This window comes from Protomyctophum bolini (genome assembly GCF_963924005.1).
Source record: "Protomyctophum bolini genome assembly, chromosome: 24".
NCBI classification, from domain to species: domain Eukaryota; kingdom Metazoa; phylum Chordata; class Actinopteri; order Myctophiformes; family Myctophidae; genus Protomyctophum; species Protomyctophum bolini.
Genome location: NC_137885.1, coordinates 24568334 through 24594867, shown reverse-complemented (window position 1 = coordinate 24594867; position 26534 = coordinate 24568334). Strand labels below are relative to the sequence as shown.

The 26534-nt window shown below is 47.1% G+C and overlaps 1 protein-coding gene across 1 annotated transcript; it reads right to left on the bottom strand.

Annotated features, from left to right (window-relative positions):
* Positions 1–6321: 6321 nt before the first annotated feature.
* Positions 6322–25940, bottom strand: LOC308311447 (fibroblast growth factor 14-like; the record flags this gene model as incomplete). The annotated part of the gene is made up of 5 exons (XM_080758135.1): positions 6322–6569; positions 6854–7052; positions 10919–11022; positions 13230–13340; positions 25745–25940. 5 exons carry the CDS (start codon positions 25938–25940, stop codon positions 6322–6324), a joined length of 858 nt encoding a protein of 285 aa, XP_080614261.1.
* Between the last annotated feature and the right edge of the window lie 594 nt (positions 25941–26534).

Below are 26534 nucleotides of genomic sequence, written 5' to 3'. Positions count from 1 at the left end.
CCCGCTACTTGACCAGCGAAAGGCATTCAGTCTCTGATAACCTTTGACATCAACCCGGTTCTCATCCAAATATATAGTGAAATAACACCGATTGGAAATTCCGTACACGTACACACCTAGAAAACCCCACAGAAATGGAGGGATCCGTACACATGACACTGAAATCCTCCCTATAGAGCGTGAGGGAGGGAGGGGCGCCGTCTCTACCGAACTGGAGCCACGAGAGAGAGACGGAGACATCGCCAAGCACGCAAGTTGCCGTGCCGAACGTTGTGAAGTTTTTTGTAACCCGATAGACACAGAATCGTAAATAATGTCAAACCCGATGTCATCCAAACACAGTGAAATAACACGGATTGGCAATTCCGTACATACACTAGTGAAAGCCAAGCCTAGCTCTGTCGTGGTCAAATCAAAACTGTAGCAGTGCGATATATGTACGGATTTTGGGGGTTTTCTATGTACGGAATTGCCAATCTGTGCTATTCCACTGTGTTTGGGGCGAGACGAGGCTCTTGGCATGGTCATGTTACAGCCACGCATCGAAGGCACTTCCAGGGCAGAAACAGAGTGAATGTACGTCAACACACACAGTGAGAGATAACACTTAAACCGAGAGACACTGACGGACACCTCAGAGAACAACAACAGTTCTGGATCCTTCTCTTGATATATTATACTAAAAATAATCATCCAACATTATAAATGCTCTGTAAATAAATGTATGAACATAATAAACATGCTACATGCCCAGATTGTCACAGTATGCCGATATTGAGGCTGCAGTCACAGTATATATATATAGATATATATATAGATATATCTCTCTCTCTGTACATCATTCATCATCTCGACACAGGTGTTTCCCAAATCTTTTTCATGTGAAGGATCCCCAAATCGACACTTATCAGCCCGCAGATCCCCATTTGAAAAGATATGCCAGGCACCACCATACGAGAAGACTTTTACAGCAGTGATTCTCAAGGTTAATTTTAATTTCAAGGACCCACAGTTTGACATGCATATTAGTCTACAGACCCCTATTTAATGACATTTCTATCTCTGAGACTTGATTTTACAATTCATATTGTTAATTTAACTCTGATAGTTTACAAATGGAACCAAACTAAGTTTGGTTCCATTTGTTCACTCTCAGAGTCACAGACCCATAACGGTCCATTTGGTTCGTAACTATCATTTTAGCTGGGGACCCCCTGGAACTCCCTCAAGGACCCCTGGGGGTCCCTGCACCCCACTTTGAGAACCACTGCTCTTAAACGACACATACGGCTTCTCTTTGTGTTTTTACACAACACTGGTGGTGTTGTTTTACTCCCAGTGGCTCAACTCAGTAAACACAATAAAATGAAATTAAATTATGCAACGTATAGTATCACAAATTAAAGGCTATTGTTGTGCGAACCAATCAGATTTACCCTGTTCTCCATTCACTTCATTAACCAGCTAGCCTAGAATCAACCCTGTGTCGTGTGTTACGAGTGCTTTGGCGTTTTTATTTAGACCAACGGCTTCTTTGGCAACCGGTCACTTCCTGTTGACTTACTGTTGACTTCCTGTTCAACCAGTCACTTCCTGTCCGCTTGCTGTTCACTTCCTGTTCAACCAGACACTTTCTGATAATTTAGCTCTTCCTGCAGCTCAATCCCGATCTTTCTTTCTTTCTTTCTTTTTTTAAGCTGGGTTGAGAAAACAGCTGGCGTTTGCGCGGCGCAAATATCAGTCATTTTAGGCATGTGTGCAACATGCCGACAGTATTGTACAGGGACAACTAAAGTCTCTGTAATGTGTAGGAGGTACTATTACAACAAAAAAAACGATCTAAAATAAAGGGATTTAAAGCTGGACTGTTGCCCTGAGTCCAGTGCATTATGCCAACTTCCGGTCCAGGACATTGTCACTCTTCGCCAATAGAAGTCTATGTACGAGAGCCGCCATTGGACAGAAAGCCCCATGACGTGAACGGAGTTGTCGTAAAAACTCTGTCGTACTTCAATAACTCTGCCTCAACCTAACATACTGGTGTCCCTGTGACACTCTGATATACCTCGAACTAACACCATGTTGTCTCTGTTGTTTCTACAACGGTAAACTGACAGTGACAGTCTCTGCATCCTAATCACAGTCACGGGGAAAGGGAAGGCAAGTCCGCACACTGTTCTGTAGCTCCCAGAGTAGTTCATTTAGAAGGACAACGTGTCGACCACAAATGAAGTTGTGTTCAACGCAGGTTCACGAGTGGAGACCAGTGGCGTGCACAGATAGACACTAGGGGGTGCTAGAGCACCCCTCTGGACAGCAATGTGCCCTTTTGGATTTTTTCTCTTCTTTTTTTTTTACAGTGTACAGTATGTGGACCATGGTGACATTGATCAATTCTTGATTAAAAAAAGCTTCTAATATATTATTTATGTCCCAAAATCCATAAATCTCACACTACTAAGGCAACCGGGCGGTTCCACGCGCTGCACAAGGTGCCCTTTTTTTCACTTGAGCACCTGCCCCTCTAAATGTCTGTGCACGCCACTGGTGGAGACCGCACCCACTGCTCAACCAGATCACGCTCATTCTCTATCTCCTAATCAAGTCCACCTGTGTCCCTATAGTCTCACCAGCCAATCACGTAACATTACCCTCAGTATAAATTCACCTTTGTTATCTCATCTCTTACCTGCTTGACACTGCTTCATGCTGTCAAAATCCCCCCGCCCTCCTCCCCCCCAATTAACCCCCTTCATCCTCAGCCTTGCTAACACTTCTCTCTCTCTCTCTCTCTCTCTCTCTCTCTCTCTCCTTCTCCTAGGAGTCCCAAGGGGGGCAGCGTCCGAGGCGACTGACCGCTCCCGGGCAGAGCACGGCGGTCGTCATGCTCCCGAGACGTATACGCCCCCCCCCCCACCCGTGAGTCTCGCCCTCCTCAGGCTCCTCATCAATACACCTACATCTCACCTGTGCAATACATCTATTCCTGAACGTGAGCAGTTGGTGTGGTCTCTTACGAGTGAACAGGTCTTCGTCAGGTAGGCACTATAGGTATCATACCACCTGTTGTGGTTGAAACCTTCTAAATTGCAGACTTTCCTTCCTTTTACCTGTACGTATCTTTTTGTTCAGCGCCATGTGCGTACTTCCCTTTGGACTCTATTTCTAATCACAGTTGCAGTCATGTGCCTGTTGTTGTTTCTAGAAACCAGACAGTCTCTGCGTTTTGGACCTTTATAGGACAGTCTGTTGCTTCTACGACAGTAAACTCAGTGACAGTCTCTGCATTTTGGACCTTTTATAGGACAGTCTGTTGCTTCTACGACAGTAAACTCAGTGACAGTCTCTGCATTTTGGACCTTTATAGGACAGTCTGTTGCTTCTACGACAGTAAACTCAGTGACAGTCTCTGCATTTTGGACCTTTATAGGACAGTCTGTTGCTTCTACGACAGTAAACTCAGTGACAGTCTCTGCGTTTTGGACCTTTATAGGACAGTCTGTTGCTTCTACGACAGTAAACTCAGTGACAGTCTCTGCGTTTTGGACCTTTATAGGACAGTCTGTTGCTTCTACGACAGTAAACTCAGTGACAGTCTCTGCGTTTTGGACCTTTATAGGACAGTCTGTTGCTTCTACGACAGTAAACTCAGTGACAGTCTCTGCATTTTGGACATTAGGGACACAGCAAACTGCAAAATACTCACACCACAGCTGAGCAACGACACTCGACACCGACGTGACACTAGAACACGTTAGCTTTTCCCGCCACCTCTAGCTACACTTGAGTATGTTTTATATTATTATTATAAAAGCATTTCGTTCGGACAGAGAACAGAAAGACAACATAATATATAAACTATATAGGGATGCACCGAATATTCAGCCACCGAAACAAAAAAAATGCATATTCGGTTCGATTGATTTTAGAGACGAAACCGGAATAGGCAAAGAAGCGAGGTTACCTAAATCATACCGTTTTGGTGTGATGACGTGATCGAAACGTGGCTTCAAGCACGCATGCCTGCAACACGGGTACGGTCATGACAGCAGTGGTACAAAAATAAATGATACATAACAGTAATCATATTCAGCTATTCGGCTTTCCGCCAACTGTTTCTTATATTCTGTATTCGGTTTTCGTCCCAATAATTCCCCATTCGATGCATCCCCTTGCATTAAGACCGGGAACAGAAAGACAACGCAACGTCACACGGAGAAAAGAAAGGGAGAAAGAGAGGTAGAGATAGGAGAGGATGTCATGTTGGTTTTACTGTCCGCGTGCAGCCAATAGTTTTGGTGATCGTACAGCCAATATTTCCATGTTTTACTGTCCGTACAGCCAATAGTTCCATGTTTTACTGTCCGTACAGCCAATAGTTCCATGTTTTACTGTCCGTACAGCCAATAGTTCCATGTTTTACTGTCCGTACAGCCAATAGTTCCATGTTTTACTGTCCGTACAGCCAATAGTTCCATGTTTTACTGTCCGTACAGCCAGTAGTTCCTTGTTTTAGTGGTCATAGCCTACAGCCAATAGTTCCATGTTTTACTGTCCGTACAGCCAATAGTTCCATGTTTTACTGTCCGTACAGCCAGTAGTTCCATGTCTTACTGCCCGTACAGCCAGTAGTTCCATGTTTTAGTGATCATAGCCTACAGCCAGTAGTTCCATGTTTTAGTGATCATAGCCTACAGCCAGTAGTTCCATGTTTTAGTGATCATAGCCTACAGCCAGTAGTTCCCATGAACCAACAGGCAGTTAATGGTGAAAATGAAAAGAGAAGAGATACTATAAAGTATTTGGTAATTAGTCGGTCCACTGCAGGACCTTCTTATCCGTACTGCGATCTGTTAAGGACTGACCGTGGTGATATAAATGAAGACCGCTCCTGCTCTTGCCATGCACATTCCAGTTGCAGCATGTTATACAAACCTGTAATAGGTTAATATGGAATTATGGATCAACAATTGAAATGTTTTAAATCTGTTTTAAAATTAGCTTCCCCCCCCCCCTTTCTCCCTTTCTCATTTTCACCGTTATACTTTTAATCGAGTAACACGAGTGAATTGTTGTAACGTCTGTTCACTTGTTGCTACAAAGAGAGACGTGTAAACAGTAGTGAGCAAATTAGAAAGACGGAATTTAGGTGTGTGTATGTGTGTGTGTGCCCGTGTGTGTGTGTGCCCGTGTATGTGTGTGCGTGCGTGCGTGTGTGTGTGTGGCCATCAGCAAGCAATCCTTATTTTGGAAAGGAAAAGAAAACTCTTTTGTGGAGAGGGTGATTAACAGATCAGGCGTTATTCTCCGAGTTGGTCACACAGAAACCAAACTAAACGAGGACTATAGTTTGTTTGTGTTTAAAAACAAAGAAAGGCATTCCGTTATCACCCAGCACACCAGGGTGTTGTTTTTTATCCCCCAGCACGCCAGGGTGTTGTTTTTATCACCCAGCACGCCAGGGTGTTGTTTTTATCCCCCAGCACGCCAGGGTGTTGTTTTTATCCCTCAGCACGCCAGGGTGTTGTTTTTATCCCCCAGCACGCCAGGGTGTTGTTTTTATCACCCAGCACGCCAGGGTGTTGTTTTTCGCCTCGCTGTCCGAGTTCCAGTTCAGCCAGCGTCGTTAGGCCTTCGTTTTACATTCCCTCACAGGATGGTGTATGTACTGTATGTCGCTCACGAAAGCCCAAACCACACCAAAGGGTATCTCCAATCAGGCCACACAAGGAGTATAGCGAACGGAAATAAAAGCCTGCTTACCGAGGCTATACTTGCAACCAAACGGTTTGGTTGTGAGGAGGTGGACGTGGGGTGGACGTGCAGCAGGACGTCTTCACACCGCTGGGACTGACTCTAAAACCGTCCCGTCGGTCTCAACCCTTTGGTGTGGTTTGGCGTGGTCTTTGGGCTCGAACAGAAGACCTCTCCGGCTGAGCGACGACCGCCGCCGCGCAACAGTGGAAGTCCAGACCGACCGACCAGGGCTTCCTTCCTTCCTTCCGTCCAATCGGCTGCGGCTCTGACGTGACTCGGCTGTTTCCTGCTTCCTCCTCGTTATTCTTCGCCCTGCTGACTCCTCCCTCCTCTTCCCTTGGCCACCAATCGGAGCACTCAGTTTTTTTCATCTTAAATCGTTGTTCTTATTAACTCGGGCCCTGACCCCCCCTCCCCCCCCCCCCCCATGTGTCCCCAGGGCGGCGAGAGTACTTAGTATATATTTTAAGTATTTTTTCCGTCGTGAGTGCAGCGCTGGTGGGGAGGAGTTCTCCGGCTACCTGGCCTATCCTGGTTGGCCAGGGGGAGAGGAGGGGGGCGGGGCTATGTCTCCTCCTCTTTTGCGTCGGGCTTGTTGATTGGCTTCTTTGCATCGGGCTTGTGGTTGATTGGCTGCTTTGCGTCGGGCTTGTTGATTGGCTTGCCGCCGTTCATGGCGAGCGGCTCCCCAGCTCCGGCGGTGCTTTTGGACGGCGTCTTGGCGGAGGAGACAGCGGTGGCGCCACCTAGTGGCGGTTTAGGCTTAGGGACCTCCCCCACGTCGTGCAGCGAAGGCTCTCTGTACATCGCCACTGCAGAGAGTTAGAGGAAGAGAGGTCACTGTGTGTATAGTAGTGACAAATGTCATGTGTACATTATGTTTTGAGTTGGGCTTGATTTAAAGATAAAGAAAACGTTATTGTCCATTCAATGTACATACAATGGAAATGTGTCTTTGGCAGTCAGTTTACGACAATAAAACATTACATACAAAATACACAGATGCATTCAAATACTATATAAAAAGACAAAAACAATGCAAAAAGTGCATGTGTGCGTGCGTGGCGTCCGTTGCGTGCGTGCGTGCGGTCCATACCTTCTATAGGCTTGGGCAGGAAGTGCGCGGCGGGTTTGGTCTTTTTCACACGGTTCCCCTTCATGGCGTGGCCGTCCTTGTTCAGGCCCAGGAACCAGGCCCGGCCCGACTCCTGCTGCCGGTACAGCATGGAGCTGTAGATCACGTAGTAGTTCTCAAACACCGACTCCTTGAACTTACACTCTGCCGTGAACAGCTCCTGGAGGGAGGGGGGGAGGGAGAGAATCAGAATCATCTTTATTGTCACATCTGTTGTAGATTATGGTTTTGACGCGCGGCGTTCACAGACGGTGTATGTGTTGGGCTTTACACTCAGAGTGTAAAGAAATACAAGGTGGAATGAATCAATGCTCGTCAATGTTCACTAACTGCCAGGTGTGAGCGTTTCTGTCCCCCCGGTTTTCCCCCTATTATGTTTGTACTATTTTTAGGGACAAAGTAGGCCATGTATGGCATTATGTTTGGGCTCACACAGACCCGGAAGGCTGGGCATATAATAGGAGGGGCTGTAGCGCCCTCTTGTGATTCAACAGTCTGTCGAGAGAGAGAGGGAGAGAGAGAGAGAGAGAGAGAGAGAGAGAGAGAGACGATAGTGGGACAGACATGGTAGAGACGGTCCTCTGTCGTCTGGAGGGACAGACAGAGGACATAAAAGACGGTCCTCTGTCCTCTTGAGGGACAGAGGACATGAAAGACGGTCCTCTGTCCTCTTGAGGGACAGAGGACATGAAAGACGGTCCTCTGTCGTCTGGAGGGACAGACAGAGGACATGAAAGACGGTCCTCTGTCCTCTTGAGGGACAGACAGAGGACATGAAAGACGGTCCTCTGTCGTCTGGAGGGACAGAGGACATGAAAGACGGTCCTCTGTCGTCTGGAGGGACAGACAGAGGACATGAAAGATGGTCCTCTGTCGTCTGGAGGGACAGACAGACAGAGGACATGGTAGAAGACACATTGTCATTCAGCTCAGGTCGGTCCACGTATCTCTGTGCGTGCGTGCGTGCGTCTCCTGGCAACGTGAACATGGGGTGGAGGACGAGACGGTTATAACGCACGGCAACCTGTCCTCTGTAGCCATGGCAACCAGAGGAAACTAGTGACGGGGAGGAGGGGCAGACTTGTTTTTTGGGGGCGGGGGGGGGGGTGGCCGTGATACGCAGTGTCATCCCCCGCCCCCCCCCCCCCTATCTATATGCAATCATCCTATAAACTTAAGCCAACATCAGTCTTTTCCTAATTGTAAGCCTAACTCCTCAAATCCTTTTTTTTAAATGAATATAACATTTCCAGGAAAATGTCCTCACAATGTCTCAAATTCGCCTGCTGGTATACAGTCGGCCTGCGGACGGTCGGCCCTCATAAATATAGCAATGCAACTAACACACACACACACACACACACACACACACACACACACACACGCGCACGCGCTCGCACACGACAGGGGTGTGGTGCAGAGGGGGATAGGTGTGATGGAAATATGGAAACCGGCAAACACAACCGATTGCACGCAGACACACACACACACACGTGCATGCACGCACTTGCATACGCACATACATGCACGCACACTTATGCCAGTGAAAGGGAAGGGTAATCGCAGAGCGTCAGTGATCATGGCTGAATGCTAAATGATTGGTTGACAACAAGACTCTTAGAGACGGTGCAGGGTGCCTCTCAATGGACACTGTTTCACACGCACGCACGCAGACAAGTGCACACGCACATGCACACACGCACGGACGCACACGCATGCGCACACGCACACGCACACACACACACAAGCTGGTGCACGCACGCACGCACCGGCAGTGGTGGTGTTTTTTGTCCGTATTGGTGCATAACAGAATTGAGAATGACAGAACATTATAATACCATGAGAAATAATTAATAGAATAGGGGGGGGGGGGCGGGGGACAGGAAATGACAGACATATATAGAACAAAATGTAATTGGAGCCGGTAGAGGTGAAATGAAATGAAACTTTTTCATGTCAAGGACCCCCATATTGAGACCTATATATTAGCCCTACGGACCCCCATTTGAAGAGTTATGCTATGCCAGGGACCCCCATAAGAGAAGATTGTTATGGCTCGTCTATCGTGAGAATGGGAATAATTGATATTTCACTCAGACATGCTTCTCTCTCTCTCTCTCTCTCTCTCTCTGATTGTTAGTGCTTGTTCAGTCTTCCTTGTTGCCGTGGCGATGCGTTGACGAAACACCTGCTGTCTGTCAGTCAGACAATCACAGTGATAACTAGAACTACTTGCTTGTTGCACACTAGTAGGCCATAAAAAGCAGAGCGTGCAAGTACTTTCGACCGCTACAAACCGCTACAAACTGTCAAATCTCAGTTTCTGCCTCTATGTATATGTCATTTGTAAGTTGATTAGCGGTATACTGTGGTTACTTTGCGCCCTATGCACCGTCCCAGCCTTTTCGATGCGTATGCACCGTCCCAGCAATGACTAATGACTAGACATACGTATACATATACTATATAGAGTATGTAGTTGTAATTTGATTAGCAGTTTACTGTGGTTACTTTGTGCCAAAAAGTGACAGCCGTCAACCATTTTTTTGGGTATGCAAGAAAAACAGCAAATCTGTGCCTGGTTTGCTGGGACCAGATTACACAGATGACCATTTTTCTTACGTCATCATTGAGAGCTAGTCATACATATACACACCACGTACTCTGGTATACATACGTGTACATATACATATACTATATAGAGTATGTAGTTGTAATTTGATTAGCAGTATACTGTGGTTACTTGGTGCCAAAAAGTGACAGCCGTCAACCATTTTTTTGTGTATGCAAATCTGTGCCTGGTTTGCTGGGACCAGATTACACAGATGACCATTTTTCTTACGTCATCGTTGAGAGCTGGGACCAGAGTACATGGTGTGTATATGTATGACTAGCTCTCAATGATGACGTAAGAGATCATCATTGAGAGCTAGTCATACATATACACACCACGTACTCTGGTATACATACGTGTACATATACATATACTATATAGAGTATGTATATGTAATTTGATTAGCAGTATACTGTGGTTACTTGGTGCCAAAAAGTGACAGCCGTCAACCATTTTTTTGGGTATGCAAGAAAAGCAGCAAATCTGTGCCTGGTTTGCTGGGACCAGATTACACAGATGTCCATTTTTCTTTTCACCGACCGACTCACTGGAGGCAGTGTGGGGTTCAGTGTCTCATTGGAGGCAGGGTGGGGTTCAGTGTCTCATTGGAGGCAGGGTGGGGTTCAGTGTCTCACTGGAGGCAGGGTGGGGTTCAGTGTCTCACTGGAGGCAGTGTGGGGTTCAGTGTCTCACTGGAGGCAGTGTGGGGTTCAGTGTCTCACTGGAGGCAGTGTGGGGTTCAGTGTCTCACTGGAGGCAGTGTGGGGTTCAGTGCAATGGAGGCAGGGTGGGGTTCAGTGTCTCACTGGAGGCAGTGTGGGGGTTCAGTGTCTCATTGGAGGCAGTGTGGGGTTCAGTGTCTCATTGGAGGCAGTGTGGGGTTCAGTGTCTCACTGGAGGCAGTGTGGGGTTCAGTGTCTCACTGGAGGCAGTGTGGGGGTTCAGTGTCTCACTTGAGGCAGTGTGGGGTTCAGTGTCTCACTGGAGGCAGTGTGGGGTTCAGTGTCTCACTGGAGGCAGTGTGGGGTTCAGTGTCTCACTGGAGGCAGTGTGGGGTTCTGTGTATTTGCCCAAGGACACTTCATATATGGAGATGGCAATATATGGTGGCATGACGTGTCACAAGGAATGATGTCACGAGGCGTGACCATTATATGGAGGCGTGATGTCACGAGGCATGACCATATATGGTGGCGTGCCGTGTCACGAGGCGTGACCATACATGGAGGTGTGATGTCACAAGGCGTGACCATATATGGAGGCGTGACTAACTAACTGACTGACGGGAGATGCAGGTTTTCATAGTAAATGCTACCTACAGTCGCAATAACGCACGCACACACACACACACACACACGCACGCACACACACACACACACACACACACACACACACACACACGGTGTACTCACTGAGGAGTAGAGGTGTCCCTCTCCGTTCATGGCGATGTAAAGAGCGGTCTTCACTGATTGGATCGCTACCACTCTGAGACCCACTGGGACCAGGTTAAACAGAGCTGGGGAGAGAGACATTCACTTTACATTACAAATGAGAGAGAGAGAGAGAGAGAGATACATTCAATCATGGGAGTAAAATTTGATTTTAGTTCTAGCCTTTTGCCCTCCCTAGACATTGTAGACCCACTTCTACAACATTGCTTTTAATTGATCTTTTATTTTTTGTTATTCATGTCCTCACTGTATTGCATTACTGCTTGTTTTTTAATGTCGTTGCCTTGCTTTTCTTTTTTTTCTCCATTGCTCTGTAAAGCACTTTGAGCTGCATTTGTCGAAATTGTCGAAATTGTCTTAGTTTTAGTTGCCATAGCTTCGTTTCCATGTAGTTTCCTTAGTTTTTGTCGTCAGTGAACAAAGGTAGTCGACGGACATTTTTCTTTTTTAAAGTCTACTAAAACTAAATCAACACTGATGTTGTGTAAAGGGTTGAAACTCACTGCTCACACATGCAGGGGAGAGACAGGACACACACACACACGCACACGCACACACATACACACGCACACGCACATGGGGAGAGTCAGGAGTGGCTCTTTGTTGTGACAAACTGCTTCAAGCTGGCGGTTTGGCAACAAAGGCTAACAGTTTTCCGGTCGAGATTCCTTCTTCCTTTTTTTCCATCTCTTCTCTTCAATCTAGCCTGTTCGTTCTGTCCTGTTCTCGTTCTCCTCAGAATATATTCTGCTCCGTTATTGTCGCTGCAAATTCCTACAGTTGACACTGACTGTGTCACAGGCAACCACACGCGCACACGGACACTGACTGTGTCACAGGCAACCACACGCGCACACGCACACTGACGGCGCCACGGGCAACCACACGTCCGCTCCGCTATTCTTCCTAGCAGGGATGCACGACATATAATCGGTAGCATAATCGTAAATCGTCCATAAAAATGCCATGTCGGTATCAGAACGGCGTCGAAATAATTTGATTATTTAATTATTTAATCGTTTTTTCACCAGCAAAGAAATAAAATAAATTACAAATGTAAAAAATATATATATATATATATATCAATGAGTTCAATATAAATCAAAAGTGTCTAGTACCTCCTATAGTAGAAGAAAGGCCAAATCAAATATGAAATAAACTACATTTGTCTACATTTAATTTGTGAACTTGTGAAAACAGACACGTCTTACTAGGGCTGTGAATCTTTGGGTGTCCCATGATTCAATTCCATTCCGCATTCTTGGGGTCACGATTTGATTCAAAATTGATACATACAATATATTGTACAATACAATACAATACAATACAATACAGCTGTGCTGAACTGAACTGACTAGTACTAACTATACAGTAACTTGAAAATGACTGAAGACATGATTTTACTGTGATTAGGGTCAGTAAATGACTGAAGACATGTTTTTTTACTGTGATTAGGGTCAGTAAATGACTGAAGACATGATTTTTACTGTGATTAGGGTCAGTAAATGACTGAATACATGATTTTTACTGTGATTAGGGTCAGTAAATTACTGAATACATGATTTTTACTGTGATTAGGGTCAGTAAATGACTGAAGACATGATTTTTACTGTGATTAGGGTCAGTAAATGACTGAAGACATGATTTTTACTGTGATTAGGGTCAGTAAATGACTGAAGACATGATTTTTACTGTGATTAGGGTAAGCTTACATTTCATAATCACAAACACCAAGTAGTGAAAACTGTAAGCAGAAAAAAAAATAACGATTTTTGGAAATTATGAATCGATTTTGAATCGTTCATATACGGGAATCGCGATTCTAATTTGAATCGATTTTTTTGACACCCCTACTTCTTACGGTCTTACTGCACAAGACAAGTCTTTCACAAATTGGTGTCCGGAGACCCCCAGGGGTCCTTGAGGGAGTTCCACGGGTCCCCATGAGCTAAATGATAGTCTGGAACCAAATGGACCCTTATGGGATCGTTTGGTTCCATTTGTACACTCTCAGAGTTACATTTCCTTTTTTTTTTTTACAATATAAATTAGGGGTCCCAGAGACAGAAATGCCATTAAATGGGGGTCTAATATATGCATGTCAAACTGGAGGGTCCTTGAAATTAAACGTCTTGAGAATCACTGCTAGAGCCGCTGATGTATGTTGTTGTTGTTGTTTTTCTTGTTGTTTGGCCCCAGTATTTCAGAAGCTAGACTGGGGCAAGATCTCAACTGCGTGCGTGCGTGCGTGCGTGCGTGCATGCGTGCTCACAGGAGTTGGTTTGGTCATCTTTGGTTCCGTCCAGAGTTCCATCCTGACCCATCTGGAGGTAGAAGCCCTGTCGACAGTACAGCCTGGTCACTATGCCCTTCAGTTGTGGTTCTGGTAGAGAGACATAGGGAGAGAGAGAGGGAGAGAGAGAGATACTTTATTAGTTAAGTACGGTTTCCTCTCATCTGAATTAAATTCCCATTTGGATAATTTTACATCTGAGCAAATAGTCTATTTTACGATGATAAGAGGTGTGATTTATTTAAAGACTTTTTTGGGGACTTTGTTTTCATGCCTTTAGACAGTACTGTGACAGGAGAGGGGTGGGGTGGTGACACGTGCAGCAAAGGTCGTCGGGGTCGGGACTCGAACCCACAACGTCAGGATTAGCAGCCTATAGGTGCCCGGACCGCTAGGCTGTACGGGCACCAATGGCTGTACGCTGTAAAAATGATCTGTATTGTTGGTAACCAAATGTTTTCATTTCACGCTCTCAAGAGTTTAATTATTGTAAAACCTCTGCATTACTTAAAATAATTCTAGAACAATGTAGAATAATTGTTAATTTGATCAACGTTTTGTCTGTTGTCTCTCCTAATGGATACCAACATCAACACAGCCTCATGGAATTGTTGGACAAACTCTTATCCAAAGAGAAAACGGCCTCTCTGTCACTGAAGCATCTCCAACGAGAAACGTTATCCGTCTACATCCTGTCAGTATGGTCGTTACAGTCCATCTACCATGCTGTACAATAACCGCACACACTCACGCACACAGAGGATTCCCTCTGGTCTGTTGCTGAATTTGATTAATAATTGCCAGCTGCTTCATTATTCAGCTTTACTTACACACAAACACGCAGCCACGCCCACACACACATTTTCACCATGCGCCATGTACTGTAGGCAATAGCAACATGGGAATCCCCTTTGTGTGTGTGTGTGTGTGTGTGTGTGTGTGTGTGTGTGTGTGTGTGTGTGTGTGTGTTTGTGTCTTCACCATCTCACATACATGTGCCAACACACATGCAGACACACACACACACACACACACACACACACACACACTGACCCAGTTTAACAGCCCAAAGAAAACAGTGATTTGGAGAGCTGTCGTCCATCTTGTGTCGGGCACCAGGAACGGAACCAATTGGACTCTTGGACCCGTATTGGTCCATTTGGTGCCATTTGAATACACATATTAACACTTAGGATTTTACACAGTTCAGAGAGAGAGAGAGAGGGTGAGGCTGACTGGGCACAATTTAGGCATTTATCAGACGCTCTTAATCCAGAGCGATTTACAGTAAGCAAGAACAACATCAAGTGTATAGAGATAACGGTAGTCATCTAGGATCATAAGTAAACAGAGCCTAACATCCGTCAGTGCTGTGTATAAAATCTAAATAGATATAGACATAGATTGAGCCTTTCCATATACACGGCTCTAAGGTCGTCGAGGCTAGGGCAAGTGCTACGGGCTATAGCATAGACACCCCCGAGTCCACTCGGTCTGCAAGGCCCACATTGTGGTCGAGACATCAAAATATTGATGTATTCATTGACCGGCTTCGTGTAAATGTCACACTCGAATGAGCCTTTTCTGTCATGTTGAAATTGCGTTTTGATTAAAAGAATATCGACGTTTCTTTCAAATGCCAGATTCTGACGGGTTTTGTCATGAGATCCTCTCCAAGGTGTTGTCGCTGACCATGGTGCTGAAACCCTGCCACTGACCATGGTGCTGAAACCCTGTCCATGGTGCTGAAACCCTGTCCATGGTGCTGAAACCCTGACCATGGTGCTGAAACCCTGCAGCTGACCATGGTGCTGAAACCCTGTCACTGACCATGGTGCTGAAACCCTGCCGCTGACCATGGTGCTGAAACCCTGTCACTGACCATGGTGCTGAAACCCTGTCACTGACCATGGTGCTGAAACCCTGTCACTGACCATGGTGCTGAAACCCTGTCTCTGACCATGGTGCTGAAACCCTGTCACTGACCATGGTGCTGAAACCCTGTCTCTGACCATGGTGCTGAAACCCTGTCACTGACCATGGTGCTGAAACCCTGCCGCTGACCATGGTGCTGAAACCCTGCCGCTGACCATGGTGCTGAAACCCTGCCGCTGACCATGGTGCTGAAACCCTGTCACTGACCATGGTGCTGAAACCCTGCCACTGACCATGGTGCTGAAACCCTGCCACTGACCATGGTGCTGAAACCCTGCCACTGACCATGGTGCTGAAACCCTGCCACTGACCATGGTGCTGAAACCCTTTCACTGACCATGGTGCTGAAACATTGTCGCTGACCATGGTGCTGAAACCCTGCAGCTGACCATGGTGCTGAAACCCTGCCGCTGACCATGGTGCTGAAACCCTGCCGCTGACCATGGTGCTGAAACCCTGCCGCTGACCATGGTGCTGAAACCCTGTCACTGACCATGGTGCTGAAACCCTGCCACTGACCATGGTGCTGAAACCCTGTCACTGACCATGGTGCTGAAACCCTGCCACTGACCATGGTGCTGAAACCCTGCCACTGACTCTCTCTCTAGGTCGTCCTCAGACGAGCCCTCCATCGACGTTTCCAGTCATCCCGGTTCTCCATACATCCGGCCAGTTCGTTGGTACTTTGCACTCCTGCATCGCTCTTGAGTACATCCACGTATGTTAGCGCGGGGCGTCCTCGTGATCGATGCCCGTGTGTTGGTTCCCAGAGCACCAGTTTGCTGGCTGGCAGTTCTTGATGCCTTTGGCAGTGTCCTGCTAGTGACCATGGTGCTGAAACCCTGCCACTGACCATGGTGCTGAAACCCTGTCACTGACCATGGTGCTGAAACCCTGTCACTGACCATGGTGCTGAAACCCTGCCACTGACCATGGTGCTGAAACCCTGCCACTGACCATGGTGCTGAAACCCTGCCACTGACCATGGTGCTGAAACCCTGCCACTGACCATGGTGCTGAAACCCTGCCACTGACCATGGTGCTGAAACCCTTTCACTGACCATGGTGCTGAAACATTGTCGCTGACCATGGTGCTGAAACCCTGTCGCTGACCATGGTGCTGAAACATTGTCGCTGACCATGGTGCTGAAACCCTGTCGCTGGGGGCAGATTAAGTCTGGCCCCTCTCAATGCATATTGCCCCAGGGGGCAGATTAAGTCTGGCCCCTCTCAATGCATATCGCCCCAGGGGGCAGATTAAGTCTGGCCCCTCTCAATGCATATCGCCCCAGGGGGCAGTTTAAGTCTGGCCCCTCTCAATGCATATTGCCCCAGGGGGCAGATTAAGTCTGGCCCCTCTCAATGCATATCGCCCCAGGGGGCAGATTAAGTCTGGCCCCTCTCAATGCATATCGCCCCAGGGGGCAGATTAAGTCTGGCCCCTCTCAATGCATATCGCCCCAGGGGGCAGTTTAAGTCTGGCCCCTCTCAATGCATATTGCCCCAGGGGGAAGATTAAGTCTGGCCCCTCTCAATGCATATCGCCCCAGGGGGAAGATTAAGACTGGGCCTGGCGTCGTCATGAAAGCGGGCGGGACTGGGCCTGACGTCGTCATGAAAGCGGGCGGGACTGGGCCTGGCGTCGTCATGAAAGCGGGCGGGACTGCAGCACTCTATACTGTTCTGGGAGCCGCCAGCCTCCACTGTCCTCCTCTAACCTGCATGACGTCACCAGGCTTTCCACCTTGGAGGAAAGCCTGCTCTGTGTTCCAACATCGCCGTGTGAGCCGGTCTGGAGCAGATGGTCAAATACGTCATGTTCTAGTCCGGGACTTGTAGTCACCTGGCAGGAAACCACAACGAAGAACTGCCCAGAATAATTCCCCACAACAACCATAATTGTAGGGCCTTTTCCTTGTGATAACAAAGACGCTAAATAGTCTCTGGAAAGTACACTCACATTTATATTTTAATGTCATATGAAAGCAGGGGATCATAGCTTCAAATTGACATTGGTTGTTCAGTTTGACCCACCAGTTTTGGAGATATGTCTTATAGAGTGATGTCTTGCAGAGAAACAGCGAGTTGAGAAAACAGGCCTGAAAAAAGGTTCACTTCTGTTGTCTCTAACATTACACCTAGCTACATGTTTAAGCATTTATTTCATATTTACATGTCGATTTCAGCTATGACATTTATTTCAGACATGCTCTAGTATGTGAAGAGTCTACATGTGCTATTAACTCATTTTGGATAAACAGATAATACAGTTTTTCTCCTCTGGTGAAAAGCTGGAATTTGCACGATGGCAGCCACTCAATCACATCCTGTCTAAACTGCATAGCGTCTACTTGTGAGCAGTGTTGTTTTTGAGCAGATTTTGTTTTAGTCGTAGTCTCTTAAATAGTTTTCATTTGGTTTTAGTCACATTTTAGTCACCTGAAATGTTTTAGTGTTAGTGTAGTTTAAGTCGACAAAATGTATTTTGGCGGGCCTTGATGCCGTCGTAATGACATTTGCTAGCGGATCTACAAGCCCACAACACGTTGCGTTGCGTTGCGCGGCGTTGTGGACTTGTAGATCGGCTATTTTCAGCATGCAACTTATCGTAAAATGACACTATAGTACCTTCCTAACATTTTAGTCTAATTTTTATTTGTTGACAAAATTGTCAGTATATTTAGTCTTCATAGTTGTAGTCATCATAGCTTATAGTTTTCATTTAAGTTTCCATTTAGTTTCCGTCAGTGAAAAAAAGGCATAGCCGAGGAACATTTTTCATTTTAGTCGACGGAAATCAACTGTCAAATGTCGTTGGCAGGCAGGCAGGCGGCTTGGTGATAATGACTTCTCATGTTGGCTGTGGTTTGACTGACTGACTGACCTGGCATGTTTGTTTGGATGATTGTAGGAAAATCAATTAGCTCACTGCAGGAAAACACAAGGGAGACATCTAAACGGGAGACAGTCGTCCATCCATCTACTCTACTCCAACAATGCATATGTCCTTATTGCTTTGGAGACTGCTTCCCCAGTGTGGTGTCGTGGGTCGTAGAACAGTACAATTGGGACGTGCACGCGCAGGTACGGTGCACACACACACACACACACGCAATGTCGTGCATGCGACGTTGCGTCTTCTCTAGATTCAAGAGAAGACGCACAAGACTTTCCAAGACGCACCAAGTAGGCCAGTGGTCTATAGGTTTACTGGCGGTGGGCACGCCGCCACGCCCCCAATACTCTCATACACACTATAAACAATATAGGCATAGATCTTATCAGCTGTTCTGTGCACATGCACACATGTATGTAGGCGCGTGTGCATGTGCGTGCGCACGACGTGCCGTGGTACTGAAAAAATTATCACCACGACACCACTGCTCCTTCCATTAATTAATGAATTCATTCGTTAGTTGTCTGTCTGTCTGTCTGCCTGTCTGTCTGTCTGTCTGTCTGTCTGTCTGTCTGTCTGTCTGCCTGCCTGCCTGCCTGCCTGCCTGCCTGCTTGTCCATCTGTCTGTCTCCCCAGCATCCTGTCTGTCTCCCCAGCATCCTGTCTGTCTTCCCAGCATTCTGTCTGTCTTCCCAGCATCGTGTCTGTCTTCCCAGCATCGTGTCTGTCTTCCCAGCATCCTGTCTGTCTTCCCAGCATCCTGTCTGTCTTCCCAGCATCCTGTCTGTCTCCCCAGCATCCTGTCTGTCTCCCCAGCATCCTGTCTGTCTTCCCAGCATCCTGTCTGTCTTCCCAGCATCCTGTCTGTCTTCCCAGCATCCTGTCTGTCTCCCCAGCATCCTGTCTGTCTCCCCAGCATCCTGTCTGTCTTCCCAGCATCCTGTCTGTCTCCCCAGCATCCTGTCTGTCTTCCCAGCATCCTGTCTGTCTCCCCAGCATCCTGTCTGTCTTCCCAGCATCCTGTCTGTCTTCCCAGCATCCTGTCTGTCTCCCCAGCATCCTGTCTGTCTCCCCAGCATCCTGTCTGTCTCCCCAGCATCCTGTCTGTCTTCCCAGCATCCTGTCTGTCTCCCCAGCATCCTGTCTGTCTTCCCAGCATCCTGTCTGTCTCCCCAGCATCCTGTGTCTGTTGCCAGGGAGATTCCCACATCTCTCCGTTGCTATGGTGACACTCTCATCACTGTGACTGTTCCCCTCTGCTCTGTGCAATGGAAGGGTATTCCCCGTGCGCTCGCACACACACACACACACACACACACACACACACACACACACACGTGCACGCGCCCACGCACACGGTTGGCATGTATTCTCTTCGTGGATCAATACATTTGATTCCATATCATGTAGTAGTCAATCAATCAGTTTGTCAGTCACTCTCATTTGACTCATTGTCATGTCAAGATAAATCTCTTCAGGCTGTTGACTGTACTGACGTGGTCAACAGATGCAGGGCGTGTGTGTGTGGGGGGGGGGGTTACTGTAGCCACTGCTATTATTAATAATACTAATAATACAATGTACAATGTAGGCATTTATCAGATGCCATTAATCCAGAGCGATTCACAGTAAACGAGAACAACACTATGGTAATACATCAAATACATTACTATGGTTCATGGTGTATATATGATACGGATGGCACACACACATATTCATGCAGACCCATGTGCACACACGCACGCACATGCACATGTGCACGCACGCACACACACACACACACACACACACACACACACACACGTCGTACGGCACTCCTTTCGCAGAATTAATCCACCAGAACCGATTGAATGTGACCTTGTCCTTCTCTGTTCCGTGACCAAACGGACCTCACCGGGGAGTGAACTAATGCGGTTAGGAGACAGGGATGGTGGACATATCGTACGTCCACATATACACGTGGATGGTGGACACATTGTACGTCCACATATACACATGGATGGTGGACATATCGTACGTCCACTTATACACAGGGATGATGGAACGCATAGCCAAGTATTCACCTAACCAGCTGGTCCAGTGCTGTTCAGTGTTGTTTTTGGCAGCACATTTTGATTTTAGTTTTAGTCATAGTCTCTTGAATACACTTGGTTTTAGTCTCATTTTGGTCACCCGGAATGTTTTAGTGTTCCCTTGTCCATTAGTCTATTCCTAACATTTTTCTTTTAATTTTTAGTCATCATACAGTAGCTATTTTTCATTTAGTTTCCGTTTAGTTTGTCAGTGAAAAAAATGTAGTCGACGAACATTTTTCGTCTTACTTTTAGTCGACGAAATCAACCCTGGTCCAGTTCTTATAGCCAGTCTCTCACTAACCCTGGTCCAGTTCTTATAGCCAGTCTCTCACTAACCCTGGTCCAGTTCTTATAGCCAGTCTCTCACTAACCCTGGTCCAGTTCTTATAGCCAGTCTCTCACTAACCCTGGTCCAGTTCTTATAGCCAGTCTCTCACTAACCCTGGTCCAGTTCTTATAGCCAGTCTCTCACTAACCCTGGTCCAGTTCTTATAGCCAGTCTCTCACTAACCCTGGTCCAGTTCTTATAGCCAGTCTCTCACTAACCCTGGTCCAGTTCTTATAGCCAGTCTCTCACTAACCCTGGTCCAGTTCTACTAGCCAGTCTCTCACTAACCCTGGTCCAGTTCTTATAGCCAGTCTCTCACTAACCCTGGTCCAGTTCTTATAGCCAGTCTCTCACTAACCCTGGTCCAGTTCTTATAGCCAGTCTCTCACTAACCCTGGTCCAGTTCTTATAGCCAGTCTCTCACTAACCCTGGTCCAGTTCTTATAGCCAGTCTCTCACTAACCCTGGTCCAGTTCTTATAGCCAGTCTCTCACTAACCCTGGTCCAGTTCTTATAGCCAGTCTCTCACTAACCCTGGTCCAGTTCTCATAGCCAGTCTCTCACTAACCCTGGTCCAGTTCTTATAGCCAGTCTCTCACTAACCCTGGTCCAGTTCTTATAGCCAGTCTCTCACTAACCCTGGTCCAGTTCTTATAGCCAGTCTCTCACTAACCCTGGTCCAGTTCTTATAGCCAGTCTCTCACTAACCCTGGTCCAGTTCTTATAGCCAGTCTCTCACTAACCCTGGTCCAGTTCTTATAGCCAGTCTCTCACTAACCCTGGTCCAGTTCTTATAGCCAGTCTCTCACTAACCCTGGTCCAGTTCTTATAGCCAGTCTCTCACTAACCCTGGTCCAGTTCTTATAGCCAGTCTCTCACTAACCCTGGTCCAGTTCTTATAGCCAGTCTCTCACTAACCCTGGTCCAGTTCTTATAGCCAGTCTCTCACTAACCCTGGTCCAGTTCTTATAGCCAGTCTCTCACTAACCCTGGTCCAGTTCTAATAGCCAGTCTCTCACTAACCCTGGTCCAGTTCTTATAGCCAGTCTCTCACTAACCCTGGTCCAGTTCTTATAGCCAGTCTCTCACTAACCCTGGTCCAGTTCTTATAGCCAGTCTCTCACTAACCCTGGTCCAGTTCTTATAGCCAGTCTCTCACTAACCCTGGTCCAGTTCTTATAGCCAGTCTCTCACTAACCCTGGTCCAGTTCTTATAGCCAGTCTCTCACTAACCCTGGTCCAGTTCTTATAGGCAGTCTCTCACTAACCCTGGTCCAGTTCTTATAGCCAGTCTCTCACTAACCCTGGTCCAGTTCTTATAGCCAGTCTCTCACTAACCCTGGTCCAGTTCTTATAGCCAGTCTCTCACTAACCCTGGTCCAGTTCTTATAGCCAGTCTCTCACTAACCCTGGTCCAGTTCTTATAGCCAGTCTCTCACTAACCCTGGTCCAGTTCTAATAGCCAGTCTCTCACTAACCCTGGTCCAGTTCTTATAGCCAGTCTCTCACTAACCCTGGTCCAGTTCTAATAGCCAGTCTCTCACTAACCCTGGTCCAGTTCTTATAGCCAGTCTCTCACTAACCCTGGTCCAGTTCTTATAGCCAGTCTCTCACTAACCCTGGTCCAGTTCTTATAGCCAGTCTCTCACTAACCCTGGTCCAGTTCTTATAGCCAGTCTCTCACTAACCCTGGTCCAGTTCTAATAGCCAGTCTCTCACTAACCCTGGTCCAGTTCTTATAGCCAGTCTCTCACTAACCCTGGTCCAGTTCTTATAGCCAGTCTCTCACTAACCCTGGTCCAGTTCTTATAGCCAGTCTCTCACTAACCCTGGTCCAGTTCTTATAGCCAGTCTCTCACTAACCCTGGTGCCTGGTCCAGTTCTTATAGCCAGTCTCTCACTAACCCTGGTCCAGTTCTTATAGCCAGTCTCTCACTAACCCTGGTGCCTGGTCCAGTTCTTATAGCCAGTCTCTCACTAACCCTGGTCCAGTTCTTATATCCAGTCTCTCACTAACCCTGGTCCAGTTCTTATAGCCAGTCTCTCACTAACCCTGGTCCAGTTCTTATATCCAGTCTCTCACTAACCCTGGTCCAGTTCTTATAGCCAGTCTCTCACTAACCCTGGTCCAGTTCTTATAGCCAGTCTCTCACTAACCCTGGTCCAGTTCTTATATCCAGTCTCTCACTAACCCTGGTCCAGTTCTAATAGCCAGTCTCTCACTAACCCTGGTCCAGTTCTTATATCCAGTCTCTCACTAACCCTGGTCCAGTTCTAATAGCCAGTCTCTCACTAACCCTGGTCCAGTTCTTATAGCCAGTCTCTCACTGCTCTCTAGGAGTTTTCCTACTGCTGCGCGAGGGCTTTAGAATTCCCTGAAGATCAACAAAACGACGTAACTTACTCACCGAAACAAATCCTGCTAGACCTTGGTAAAAGAAAAAGACTACTACAGTTCCGGGCTGTGCATGCGCCGATCCAGTGGGATGCATTTTATTTCATGACGACAAATAGTGCATTTTAGAGAGAAGCCATGGGGTCCTGAGACACTTGCCATGCAGCCATGGAGTCCTGAGACACTTCCCAGCCATGGAGTCCTGAGACACTTCCCAGCCATGGGGTCCTGAGACACTTCCCAGCTTGGATGTTCGTTGACTATACCTTTTTCCACAGACGAAAACTAAATAAAAACTAAGCTACGATGACTAAGACTAAATATACTGACAATTTCGTCAACAAATACAAACTAGACTAAAATGTTAGGAAGGGGACTAGTAGACAAGAGATCCAGTATGAGTCATTTTACACTGAAATAGCCGATCTACAAGCTCACACCGCGTTGCGCTGTGATGCATTGTGGGCTTGCAGATCGGCTATTTTCAGCAAACTGGGGGAAGTCCACTGGTATGATGGAAGAGGAAGGATGTGAGACAGAGAACAGGTGGAGAAAGAGATTGATTGATTGATTTTCACATCATGCAGAATGGTTATACATTTCAAACGAAAGCACAAGTCAATACAAAAACTGCATGCTGCTTTGAGGAAACCATGAAAAGCTTGTTTACGTCAGGGTCCTCGATCCATTTTCAATTCATCAGTAAAAGGCCTACGGGGGAGACGGCGAGAGGAGGGGAGGGGATGAGGGGGGAGGAGGGGAGAGGAGGACGGGAGAGGATGGGAGGAGGCGAGAGGACGGGGCGATCGAGGTTGGAAACCAAAGGAAATGAGAATATTAAGGAGATAAGTGGAAGAGAAAGGAAGGACAATTATGGAGGAGGAGAGCAGAGGGGAAATGAAATGGTGAGGGGAGAGAGAGAGATATTTGTCAGGTGAAAGAAGAGCTGTCTCCGTTGTGTGCTGCCCCCCCCCATATATTAGTCTGATTATTATTTTAGTAACATGTAGGCTACCTTTGTGTGTCACAAACTCGCGCCTCGCGGCCGTTACTTTGCGATCGTTGCCGATGTTCTGTGCGCGCTTCAATGTCTGTGTTTTGTTTGTGGCTTTGTGTCGGCTGCGGCTGCGCTGCTGTTTCAGCCACGTTTGGTTTTTGAAAGGTATATCGAGTGACGTACAAAATAAATGCATGTCGAATAACTGTATTAGGCCTATGTGTGTTGCTCTGCACTGTCAGAGAGAGAGAGAGAGAGCAGGATGTAAACTCCAGAAATCACAGGAATGAATGAGCGATCTTGGATGCATATCAATGGTGACAGTCTATTGTGTCCACCTGCTAAGTAGCCTTTAACCCATTCTGACCTGAGATCAGATTCACACGAGGTTTCCACTGGACACACACTGGTCTGATGAACCCATTCTGACCTGAGATCAGATTAAAAAAATGTCAGTCGTTCTTCGAATTTTTCAAAAATAGCAGACCTACAAGCTCGTATCGCGCCACTCGGTGGCGCGATATGAGCTTGTAGATCTGCTATTTTTCAATAGGTAAAGCATAACATGATGCTAACACCAAAATGGGTGCCCGGTCAGAATGGGTTAAACTACCTGTGTCAGATAGCCTGTTGGTGTTGCATAAGGGCTCCCCTCGTTCACACGTAAGAGACAGCTGTCTCTTGTGTCTTCTATGTGTGTGTCACGGGCCGCTCGCAATGCATTTTCAATGGGAGTCACGTGGTTTGACGAGACAACCTTGTTCCATGGGGGGGGGGGGGGGGGGGGGGGACATTTGCTCTCAATTAAGGAGACATTTGCTCGTTAGGTAAATACATAATTATGACAACACTAAAGTTTGTCCATTATGTGCAAGTAAATGGAATACAATTTGATAAACCGTATATCATGGGTTAATGAGTATAGGTCTACAGTACATTTAATAATAATTATATTAATAATAATTAATTGCATTTTTATAGAGCTTTTCCAAGTGCTCAAAGCGCTTTACGACTCCATTCATTCACACACTGGGAGGTGAAGCGGCGAACAGTCGACGCCGGCGTCCTCACTTCCCCACATTCACACACCGACGGTGGCGAGCTCACAGCCTCACACCGACCGACGCATTGGAGGCAATGTAGGGTTCAGTGTCTTCTTGCACAAGGACACTTCCACATGTGGACAGGAGGAGGAGCCGGGATTCGAACCGCTGACCCAGGGATCATTGGACGACCTGCTCTACCTCCGCTCGCGTGCACGTGCGTGCGACATAGCCACACTAGTTACAACAATGGCACAGCACATCCCTGACCACACACTCAGACACGTCACTCGGACACACTCGTCAACAGACACGTCAACCGACAACACCTGACTCTACCCATAACCAACAGCTCTTCGATTTCAATTTACAATGTAGGCATTTATCAGACGCTCTTAATCCAGAGCGATTTACAGTAAGCAAGAACAACACTATGGCGATACATCAGATATAGAAATTGTCATCAAGAATCACAAGTATAAGGTTTAAGAACATCCGTCTGACAGTGGAATATTATCTATATGTCTATGTATTCATTCAAGACTAATTTCAAAACGATCTAAAAAACACATGACACATTGTGGGGGTCTGTATGCTCACCAAGGTTTTAAAACGACTCGAGGGTACCAATGTAGTATGAATAATAATAATATATATATAATGAAAATATGTGAATTCAATACCTATTGAAACCACTATTGAATGAATGATAAAGCACTATACTCATAACCCTGTGCGTGCGTGCCTGTGTGCACGCCCTGCCCTGCTCTCTCTCTCTCTCACACACACTCACACTCGTACACACTCACACGTACACACACACACCTTGCCGCCGTAGCCTCCTCTTCTTCAGACCGAAGATCCGCACCTTGGAGAAGATGTCGACGAGGTTGCCGTGGTTACAGATACCCTGCTTCTTGTTGGGGCTCTTCCTGCGGCGGCGGTGGTCGGCGGGCCGGTGGGCGTGCTGCTCCCTCGCCTCGCGCTTCTTACGGATCAGACCGCTGGCGATGGCCGCCATGTCTGGCTCGCCTCACGCACGGCGCGCGGCGCGCAAATCTGACCGACGAGAACGACCCGATACCCCGATATATATATATATATATAGGCTATATATCAGTCTCCCGCGGGCGTCTATAGCTGCTATAACCCCCCCCACCCCCCGCCTTATACCGACCTGCTATAGCCCCCCCACCGGCCCACCCGTCCAGGCGAGGAACGGCGCGCAGCAGCAGACTAAAACGACGTCGTCTCTAACAGAGTCCCATGGTTCGCTCACGGCGCGCTTTCCCTTCACGCTATTGGACAGCGACGACAGCAGCAACAACAACAATAGCAACAACAGCGCACGGCGACCAGACATCAATGAAATGAAACACACTTCAACTCCTCTCTCTCTCTCTCTCTCTCTCTGTCTCTCTACCTCTCTCTCTCTCTCTCTGTCTCTCTACCTCTCTCTACTGTCGTATGTCTCTATTGGTCAGCCCGCTTGGCATTTTGATTCTTAGTTTTTTTTTCCCTTCTCCCCTTTCCATCCAGCGTCTGTCTGTCTGTCTGTCTGTCTGTCTGTCTGTCTGTCTGTCTGTCTGTCTGTCTATATATATAGGCTATATAG